The 11,251-nt window shown below is 42.9% G+C and overlaps 1 protein-coding gene across 1 annotated transcript; it reads left to right on the forward strand.

Annotated features, from left to right (window-relative positions):
• Positions 1–3,810: 3,810 nt before the first annotated feature.
• Positions 3,811–5,144, forward strand: LOC136481471 (uncharacterized). Its single transcript, XM_066478811.1, has 2 exons — positions 3,811–4,052; positions 4,133–5,144. The coding sequence occupies exons 1-2, from the start codon at positions 3,811–3,813 to the stop codon at positions 5,142–5,144; spliced, it is 1,254 nt and encodes a 417-aa protein (XP_066334908.1).
• Positions 5,145–11,251: the final 6,107 nt, after the last annotated feature.

Genomic DNA, 11,251 nt, shown 5'->3' on the forward strand with positions numbered 1-11,251 from the left:
TAAAATTCTAGTGATATTTTCATGAGATCTAAATATTTTATTTGGGTTTCTAGTATCTCAATCAATCTCTAGAATTTTTCTCAGGATTTTTAGAAGCTTAGAGATATTTTTTGTGATTTAAAAACTTTATTAGATATTTACTAAATTTATTTTTGAACTAAAAAGTACAAAACCGCTTTTCAAAAACCACTTCCAATAGGCCGAGGGAGGTAACATACCCGGTTTGCAAAGTTCAAGGAGGTCCCATGTCTGGTTTTGCAGTTAAGGGAGCAAACCTGGACTCTGGCGATAGTTCAGGGAGCATCAATGGACTTTTTCATAGTAGATCGATAAGTCTAGGCCAATTGTGCTTATACCCCTACTTTACAACACGATGGTGATTATGCCCTCACTTTTGCTATTTTATGATTTTGCCCTCTTATTTTTTAACGAAGCTTAAACTTGTCCATGTTCCGTTAAACCTACCAGATGGTCTGAAATGCATGTGTAGAAATGCAGCTTGCCCCACCTCCCCCTCTTTCTCATGTATCTCACGGACATGCGGATCCCACTAGTCAAATCCATCTTCATCCCCACGCCACTGCTTCCCCGGCGCTAGTTGCTGCCTGCACGCGTTCCAGCCGCGTAGACTCGCCAAGCACTAGTCAAAACCTAAATATTAGTTACAGCTAGCTGAAATGCAAAATAGGGGTAAACGGTTACTTCATTTCGAAAAGATGAGGACAAAATCATAAGATGTAAAAAAAGGGCAAAATCACAATTGACTTTTATACTAAGGGTATAAACACCATTATCCCATAAGTTATTTCCGGTCGTGCAGCATGGGGAGCACACGACCACACGCTGTGTGGCCCGCGATCCCCGGTGGACGGAAGTTTTTTAAACCCATGTATCCGGTCCGTTTTGCTGATATTTATACTGATTTGTTATGAGAGAAAAAAATAATATTCGTTCGCTGAAAAAATACGGCCGATAAGTTGTCTCTCGGTGAAACGTCATCCACGGCCTGCAAGAATGCAAGTCAGCCTTAACTAGCCCAGTAGTCTTTTTATGAGGGCGTCCCTAGCAATCTTTGCAAATGGCCAGTGGATGTGGAACCTAGAAACAATTAAAAATAAAAGTCAGGTAGTGGCAAGGTATGTCAGTGACTTGAAAAATCTTGAGAAACGTACGAGCGAAGCGCTTGCTACCTCGCTAGGCTAGTGAGCTGGTCAACCGTTGGAGACGTCCTGAAGCGCTGTGTTAGGCCTTCTCTAGTGGCTCGTAGAAATCAACAGCCGGAGTATTCGACTGCTCGGAATCTTTCAAGGAATCAATTTAAAAATAGAAATAAGTACACTTTCTATATGAGACAAGGTAGCTTTAGTTGTCTTTTTCTAATTTTCCTTTTCACTTATGCTGAAATTTAATTTATGTTGATTTATTGTGAGAGAAAAAAATACTATTTATTATTGAAAAGTAGTTCAAGCGAACAAGCTATGATTACAATTTTATAGGGTGCATACTTTGATAGAGTAAAACATTTACCGATTAAAATATTCAAATGGCCCACATGTAAGAGAACCGGTAGAGACAAAAGATGGAAAGAGAGTGGAGTGTAGTTTAACTTTTCCGTGTTCCCTGGCTTAAGTGGGTCCCATTTTATATAAAACCATATTTTAATACCAGAGGATCTTGAGAACTTTTAGGAGGCGTACTCACCGCTGCAGATGGCCTTAGGCTTTTAATTTCTCTCCCATATAGTTTACTTTCTTTCTCATCGAATATTTAGACATATACATAAAGTATTGAATATAGACTAAAAAATAACTAATTACATAGTTTGCGACTAATTTGCGAAACGAATCTTTAAACCTAATTAGTCTATGATTTGACAATGTGGTACTACGATAACATATGTGCTAATGACGGAATGATTAGGCTTAATAAATTCGTCTCGCGGATTACTGGTGAATTCTGTAATTTATTTTTTTATTAGTATCCAAACACCTTATGCGACACCCTCATATGACACCTGATGTGACACACAAAACTTTATACCTAAATTTAAACAAGGCCTTAACGGACTTTCTCAACACGCAAAGCCAAATACTTTAACGAGCACACAAATCATTGGCGGCACTCTAAGAGGAGATGGCTGCCATGACCCATATGCTTTATTTTTTTGTTTCACCATAAAAAATACGATAACTGCAGAAGCGACTGGATCCTGCTATACCCCGCCCGAACCCAGGTCTGTGCCTTTATTTTGTAGGCGCTTGTTGAGGTAGGGTATACATGTGTTTTTATATGGGTAAGTATATGTCGGTTATAAGTGTGCCTATAACACCCTAAAGAACTGTTTATTTATAATATCGTAGTCCTGAAAGTAGAAACTAATGCAGCACCGCCGGTGATTCTTAATCTGCAGCCTATGCTTGTACAGAATTCTGCACACCTTCTTTGGACCAATTGATGGCAGTGTTAAAACTCTTTCCTCTCCCCCTTTCTCTTGCACCAACACTGGAACATCTAGCGTCCTTCGGGCCCTGCCGTGATTTGAATAATAAAAGATAGTTTATATATGCTTATCAGACATGCCACATCATAACAGCTCCTGAGAAGGCTATTTCATTAATAAACAATGTTACTATAAGCATACACACTTTGTAACTATAATTAACTAAGCTGGAACCATCTAATATGTTGCAAATGCATAAGGATTATCGAATAAATATGTCTAATTTTGCAACAGACAAGGCTCATTCCACGGATGTTGTTACTTAACTAGAAGTCGTTAAAACACTAAGCAATTGGATGCGCACTTAATTCACATCCCAACATTTCCCTGTGTAGAATGAAGAATCTTCTATGCAATTAAGAAATTGTAATATGGTGATCCTTCAGTGCCCTGCCAGCAGTGAAAGCCCTAACTTGATTTTGGTAATTAAGTGATAACTAAGGGACTAAGAGCATCTCCAAGAGTTTCCTACTTTTTTCTCCTAAAAAGTTATAGTTTGGCAACTCCTAAAAAGATATTGGGAGGGAAAAAGATAGTCATCTCCAAGAGTTTCTAATAAATGACATCTAAAAAATCAAATTGAGGCCCACATCAACTTTTTCCGGCTTTTTTTATTTTTTGTCACAGGAAACATATCGGCTGCCCTACCCTGAGGCCACGATCTCCCTACCACCGCCGCCAAGTCCCAGCCAAGGCAGCCACCACCCAGCCGGCTGCCGCCTCCTTCCAGCCAGCGACGCGAGTACTACTACTGCTTCTACACGGCAAGGTGTAGACGTCTATCCAGCCAGCGACGTGAGTACTATTCTGCTTCTACGCGACGTGAGTACTATTCAGGGCAACACCTCTCGCTGGCTATGCTGACAAAAACGTTACAGGAAAACAAGTACAGCCCATAGTTTTGTGCCAAGCTAAACGATGAGGAAAAATATTTTAGCCATAATCAACTATCTTAAAGAGCTTTCTGGGTGCCAAATCTATGCCAGTTTGTTTGCAGGTGAGCTGGTAGTATGCTCCTTGACACCTATTATATATCTTTTAGTTTCATCTTATATTGGGATCTCATCCTTGGTAATTTGATAGCCCTTTCTAACCTACCAAGGTTCAACTGTTCGTGTGGTGGGTGGCACACCACATTTTGTATAAAAAACTTCAAGAACATCAACTGCAGTATTAACTTTATTACTTGACAGAGTGGTCTGAGACTGTTTGTTTATGTTTCTCAATGAAAGAGAGAGAGAGTCAGAGAGGCACACCTTAAATTGAAAACAATTGTGCACACTATTCTATTATTCTGCCTCGGTAGAATCATGGCGTTTGGCAAATCTCTGTTGCAAAGAGAATTAGAAGATTCCTCATCAGACGACGATGATTGTCTCATCATGTCAGCAGCTGCAATTGTTGAAACATATTCAAATCAAAAAGGAAGACATGGTGGTTCTGTTCTAGGGCATAAAGTTATTTATCGAGATAGAGAAGGCGGGCACCAAAGGATGTTTCAAGATTACTTGGCTGATGATCCGACATATAGCCCAGATTTATTCCGTCGAAGGTTTGTGCGCATTCACTTGTGATATGATCACTAGTACGCTAAGTAATTATTCTTACATTTATTTTATTTTTTAATTTCAGGTATAGGATGAGTCGGAACCTTTTCGTACGCATAATGAATGCTGTAGAATCATACGATGACTACTTTGTCCAAAAAAGAAGTGCAGCCAATGTTCTTGGATTAAGTTGCTTTCAAAAAGTCACAGCAGCATTTCGTATGCTAACATATGGAGTTCTAGCTGATGCTACGGATGAGTATGTTCGCATTGGAGAAAGTACCGCAATTGGGAGCCTACGTAGGTTCGTTGCTGCAGTTGTTGATTTATTTGAAGAAGAATACCTGAGATATCCTAATGAGGCTGACACAACACGCTTACTGGCACTTGGTGAGCAAAATGGTTTTCCTGGTATGTTAGGGTCCATCGATTGTATGCATTGGGCGTGGAAGAATTGTCCTGTAGAGTGGCAGGGTCAGTACAAGGGGCATATGGAGGAGCCCACTATTATTTTGGAGGCTGTTGCTTCCAACGATCTTTGGATATGGCATGCCTTTTTTGGAATGCCTGGGTCTCATAATGACATCAATGTGCTTCACCGGTCTCCTTTATTTGCTAAGCTGGCTGAGGGCAGAGCTCCTGAGGTGAATTATACCATAAATGGTCATGATTATACGATGGGTTATTATCTAGCCGATGGTATATACCCATCATGGGCTACTTTAGTGAAGTCTATCTCTCAACCTATGGGGAACAAGAACAAATATTTTGCCAAAGCACAGGAAGCAGCGAGGAAGGATGTCGAAAGAGCTTTTGGGGTTCTGCAATCAAGGTTCGCCATTGTTCGAGGAGCAGCTCGTTTATGGGACACAGAGACACTAGGCAACATCATGAAAGCTTGTGTCATTATGCACAATATGATTGTTGAGGATGAGGGAGTCGTTGACCCTACTGAGCGGTTCGATTACGGTGGCCAAGATGTGGAACCTTCTCATGAGAGTAATCGCACCCTCGATGAATTCATTGAAGTGCATAAAAGGATCAGAGACAAGAAAATACACCACCAGTTAAAAGCAGACCTCATCGAGCACCTCTAGCAGTATTTTCCTGATAAATATTAAGTTCATAGGACTTCTATGTATTTATTAGCATGAGTACTTTTTCTCCTTCAAATTGCAATCAGTACTTTGTTTGTCCTAAGTTTGATTATAAACAATTTTCCATTCTCTCAAAATTAGATTTGTGCACTTGTGTCATATAATTTAAATTTTTCTTCTTTCTCAAAATACCATGCAGCCGGCCAGTACCAATCAACATCAGCTACAGTACCATGCACTTGTGTATATATGAACACATATGTCCATCTAGAATTCAGCCGCAGACGCCCTGCTAGCACCAGTACCAATCAATTTCATGGCCACATATACAAAGGTTCACTGAATATAAATAATACATATTAAAAAGCACTTGACCATATATGACAAAGCAAAGGTTCACTGAATTCCAAAATGAAATGGCTATAGGGAAAAAAATCACATGAACTAGTTTTAATTCGCCAAACGACGAGCAACAATCTTCTGCTGCATAACTGTGTAGTATTGCTGCTGCAGCGGGGTCAAGGCGCTAATGTCCATTGCCATTATTTTTTCTTCCTTTTCGATCGTGTCATTTTCCACCTTCCGCAATTCAGCTTCTACCTTTTTTTCTTCTAATGTCAGGCGCCTTTTCTCTAGCTCAAGTGAAGCCATGTGCCTCTCCTCTTTCTTCTTCTCTTTCTCCATGTCAAATGCCTCCTTCTTCGCCCACATTTTGTCCAAAGCCTCCATGCAAGCTTCACCTCCTCCTCGCCTTAGAGCATATTTTGCCTTCTTATGTCTCTGTGGCCTCTTTCGGGCTTCGGACTCTGGAGGTGCAATCTCAGTGACATCTTCAGTGATATTGACTTGTACATTTGTGGGAGTGGAGTCTGGGCGAACCTTCTTTTTCTTGTTATCGGCTTGCTTCAGCTCTGTCAGTTCCCTCCTCTTGGCCTTCCACTTCTCTTCATCCTTCAAAATGTTCCAGCACTGCATGAGAGTGAATGTCTTCTCACCGTTCATTCCTTTGAACATAGTTAATGCTTCAGAAACCTGCAAACATATGTGTTTATTAAATATCAACGTGTATGTCTTCTAAGATTACTAAAATAAGAAAAAGAATTACCTTGTCATGAATGGTTTTTCCACTTTGATTTCTACGCTCAATCGCATCATAGCAAGCACAATACTTGCTGACATTCTCCAAAATATACATCCATCTATGCATTAGTGAACTCTCTGTTCGGCTTGCAAATGACTTCCTGTGGGTCTCATAGTAATCATAAATTCTACGCCAAAAGGAGGAATGAGACTGATTAGCACTTGCACGGGATCTTTGCTGACGTTCAACCAAACTGAGACAACAATTACATCCTCGTCCGGAATGAAATTTTTTTGCCTCTTGGCGTTTGGCCTTGGAACGTGTGGGCATTTATTACCACCAGCACTGGACTGTACTTCTACAACTTCAGCACCTGCTACTGCCTGCACTTCATCTTCTTCAACACCAGCTCCTACCTGCACGTCCTCATATGCGTGCGTTTCCTGTGTCATGGGAAAGCTGAACTCGTCCAAAGAACGAACACCCTCAAATCCTGTGACCAAATCAGTTCAATATCCACCACCGGACATTGCGACGAGCCTGCAAATATGGACAAAGAAATCATTACCAAAGTATTTCCCTTTCTTAATCATGCAAAATCATTACGAAATGACCCATGACTCATGGTGCTTGGGTTCTGGATGGCATTGTCGTTTGCAACGCTGCACTGCCACTGCGTGTCACGCGTCAGTCAGATACAGCGGCAAACACATTCATCGGAAGGAGGACCGAGCAGATCGAAAAGGAGGACCGCGTCAGTCATCGGAAGGAGGACCGAGCAGATACGCTGCACTGCCACTGCGTGTCACGCATCAGTCAGATACAACGGCAAACACTGCCACGACGACGGCGACGACGACGGAGCACGCGAGAATACCGTGAAGATCGAAAAGCAGATCGGAGGGAGAGGAGACCAATACTGCGAAGATGAAAAGCAGATCGGAGGGAGAGGCCATGGACTGATCGTACGTACCTCAGCACCTCACAGTAGCGGCATCGAACCTCTTCTGGATGCCGACGAAGGAGCAGCTTCCTTCGTATGTCTCCGAGATCCGATGCAACTGCGATGAACGAGCGCGCCAAGGACCGATTCGCGGCAAAAGGAGGGGCGCCAAATTGATGCCGCGTGGGAAGCTGCCGATTCGCGCTACGCTGCGAGCGTGGAAAGATACTCGCGCCTGGGGTCAGTTTACCAAGTGCCTAAAAATTAAGAGAAGATATTAGAAACTGTTGGAGAGAGATTTTTTCTCTTGTTTCTAAAAACCAAGGATTAGGAGTGGGTTTAGAGAACTCTTGGAGATGCTCTAACAATTGCCTAAGTGTTGTGATAAGCTAGGTCTAGTCCACGCCAATAGTTAGCAAGGAAAGGCTACCATGGAGGAGATGCAGTAGGCTGGTGTATTTGATAAAAAAAGCATGAAAACACTAAAAGCCGAGAATGCATAAAAATATAAATGAAGCATTTGATAAAAAAACATGAAAACAAGATAACACATAAATAAAGTTCGGTGTAATTTATGATGACCCGGACACATTTTCATGATCACAATGGTACACATCCGCCACCATACCGTACTAGCATCTCGAACAGTATCTAAAAAAATACTTCCAAAAATAGGTTTTTCAACATTTGCAAAATATATTGGGAGGCATAAAAAAGCTACAGCTCTAACAGTTTCCAAAATCTCACGCCTAAAAGGTAGAAGGTAATTTTACACCAGTAATCCTAAATTATTTCTAAATCACACTATCCACACCAAAAATCCTAAATTATTTCTAAATCACACTATCCACTTTTATACTTTATTTCTCTCTTGTATATTTGCATCAGGAACCCTGTCCTATTTTTTCTTCCCCACGTCATTCCACCTCAGATGGATAAGCTCACGCAACTTTACTCGCGTGGGGGTGGTATTTTTCGAGTGCTAAAAGATTGGGAGGTGGGTTTGGGAGTTGTTGAAGATGAGTTTTTTTTAATCTTACCAAAATTCCTAGATTAGAAGACCCTATAGGTACTCTTGCATATGCTCCCTGCTGTGACATGTGCTTATAGTACCGAAACGACTTAACCTGTCCATATATTTCGAGCCACAGGCTAGTCTTTAAAATCCTAGGAATCATCGATCTCATGGCCCAAGCCCAGGGTCAAAGGTGAAGGCCGAGCCTGAGCTGAACAACTATTAGCCCCGTTCGGCTTATCCCATATCGGCTTGTTCGGCTTCTTTTTTCAGTCAGAACAGTGCTTTTCTCTCATAATATTTTAGCCAGAACAGTGTTTTCAGACAATTTCAGCCAAGATTCAGCAAGCCGAACGGGGCCATAAACTCCTCACCACGCTAGGCTTTTTTTCGTTAATACTCCACCATGGGCGTCGGTTCCACGTCAGTCAGTCCGGACGCGGCTAGCTGGGCTACGGACCGGCTCAAAGGCCTGCTCCCCTCATCGGACATACACGATTTGTCCAAAAAAGAAAGAAAATAGAAAAAAGAGCGACATCTTATCTTTCCTGTTCACATCGGCTCCACCGCACCACTCATCCTTCGGTTGCGTATGCACTTGCCAAAATTCCTAAATTGGGAGACTCTTTAGGTACTCTTGAAGATGCTCCCCGTTAAGACATGTGCTTATAGTACCTAAATGACTTAACCTGTCCATATATTTCGAACCAGGCCAGTCTTTAAAATCCTAGGAATCATCTATCTCCTGGCCCAAGCCCAGGGTCAAAGGTGAAGGCCGAGCCAGAGCCAAACAACTATATCCTCCTCACCAGGCTAGGCTTTTTTTCGCTAATGCTCCACCATGGGAGTCGGTTCCACGTCGGTCAGTCCGGACATGGCTAGCTAGGCTACAGACAGGCTCAAAGGCCTGCTCCCCTCATCAGACATACCCTCATCGGTGAAGGGTTGAGATGGCGACTAGAGGGGGGTGAAAAGTCATTTCTAAAACTTAATCGCGTCAGCTAACCAAAACAAGTGCAGAATTAAAACCATCGGTCTAGCCAAGACTACACCCCTCTATCAATGTTCTCTAGCACCTTGCAAAGATCCTAATTAAGCAACAAAGGTGCCGGGCTAACTAGAGCTCACCTAACCAATTCTAGGAGCAAGGTCACACAAACCTATGCCACTAGTATTTCAAGCAATGAGGGAGTTCCTACACATGCTAGTAAGCAAAAGCACAAATCCAACTAAGCTCACTAACAATGCTCAATAACAAGGCAACCAATGCCAAATTAGAGAACGCAAATACTTAGCTACACAAACTAAGCAAAGTAACTAACAAGGTTACACAAACCAAATTAGCCATGTAAGGGAGCTACTTCTATGCTACACAAGCAAGAAGATAACTAGTGAGCTACACAAGCTAACTAATTACAAGAGCAACTACACAAGCATAATGTATATAAAAGTAATCACAAGCTTGTGTAAGGGGATTGCAAACCAACGGGAAGAACAAGGTTGACACGGTGATTTTCTCTCGAGGTTCACGTGCTTGCCAACACGCTACGTCCCTGTTGTGTCGACCGCTCACTTGGTGGTTCGACGGCTAATTGGCATCACCCACCAAGCCCGCACGTCAGGCACCATAAGAACCTACCCCGAAAGTGAGGGTACCTCAATGACACGCTCAACTAGAGTTGCTCTTCGTGGCTCCCGCGGGGCGAGCACAATGCCCATCACAAAGCTCTTCTCCGGAGCACCGCACAAGCTTCATGCGGAATTTGACGGAGACCACCACCAAGCTATCTAGGAGGTGGCAACCTCCAAGAGTAACAAGCACCACCGGCTTGTAACTCGATCACCTATTGCCACTCGATACAATCTCACGGTGCAACGTACTAGAATCACACTCACTCGTAATCGATTCGCACTCTTGCAAGCACAAGTGAGTTAGAGGGCATCCAAGCACTCCTACATAAGCTACATAAGCGTGAGGGTGCTAAGCTACCAGCCCGAGGCCGACCACACACTCCTTCTATAGCCCCAAGGGCTAAAATAGCCATTACCCCTTCACTGGACAAAGTGCGTACTGACCGGACGCGTAGGTCATAACGACCGGACGCTGAAACCCAGCGTCCGGTCACTTACAGAGAGGTTCCAGCGACATTTTTCAGCGACTGAACGCGTCCGATCATCACTGATCGGACTCTCCCAGCCTCCGGTCGCTTCTGGACACGCTAAAAACACTGACCGGACGCTGGACCCCAGCAACCGGTCGTTTTTCGCGCCAGCGTCCGGTCACAGACCTTTCAGCGCTAAAACAGCTATGACTCTTAGCTCCAAACTCCGATTTCGATGATCTTGGACATTTTGGAAAGCTTACTCAGAGGGCTACATATTCCACATACATACTTGATTCAAATCACAATGGATCAAAACAGTATTCCAATCCAAGGACCATCCTATAGTTCGGAGCACACCGAAAAACCTTTTTCTCTTCTCTAAGTTGATTCACGACAACTCTAACTTCTTCTCCTTTTGTAAATGTGCCAACACCACCAAGTGTGCACCACTATGTGTATGTGTGTTAGCTTTTCACAAATATTTTCCAAAGGATTAGCCACTCAGCTTGCCACGCCACTCGATCCTAGCGATGATGCAAAGTTAGATCACTCGAGTGGCACTAGATGACCGATATGCAAACCAGTTTGCCCCTCTTGATAGTACGGCCATCTATCCTAAACCCGGTCATCAACTTCTCTACACACCTATGACCGGTGAAATAAAATACCCTAGGTTATACCTTTGTCTTGTGCATTTCATTCCATCTCCTCCAATGTCGATGCAACACATGCACCAACATGATCAACAATGATATGATCCACTTCATATCATCACGTGATCATATTGGTTCATCGATCTTGACTTCACTTGCTTTTCACCGTTGCCTCCGTCCATCGGCGCCAAGTCTTGCTCAAGCTTCACTGCCATGCGATCCATCGCTCCAAAGCATCCGACTTGCCCTTCACGCTTGCAACCAGTCCATCAAGCCAAGTCTTGTCTTGATCTTCTCCACCTTGATCACA

The sequence above is a fragment of the Miscanthus floridulus genome, chromosome 9 (genome assembly GCF_019320115.1).
Source record: "Miscanthus floridulus cultivar M001 chromosome 9, ASM1932011v1, whole genome shotgun sequence".
NCBI classification, from domain to species: Eukaryota; Viridiplantae; Streptophyta; class Magnoliopsida; order Poales; family Poaceae; genus Miscanthus; species Miscanthus floridulus.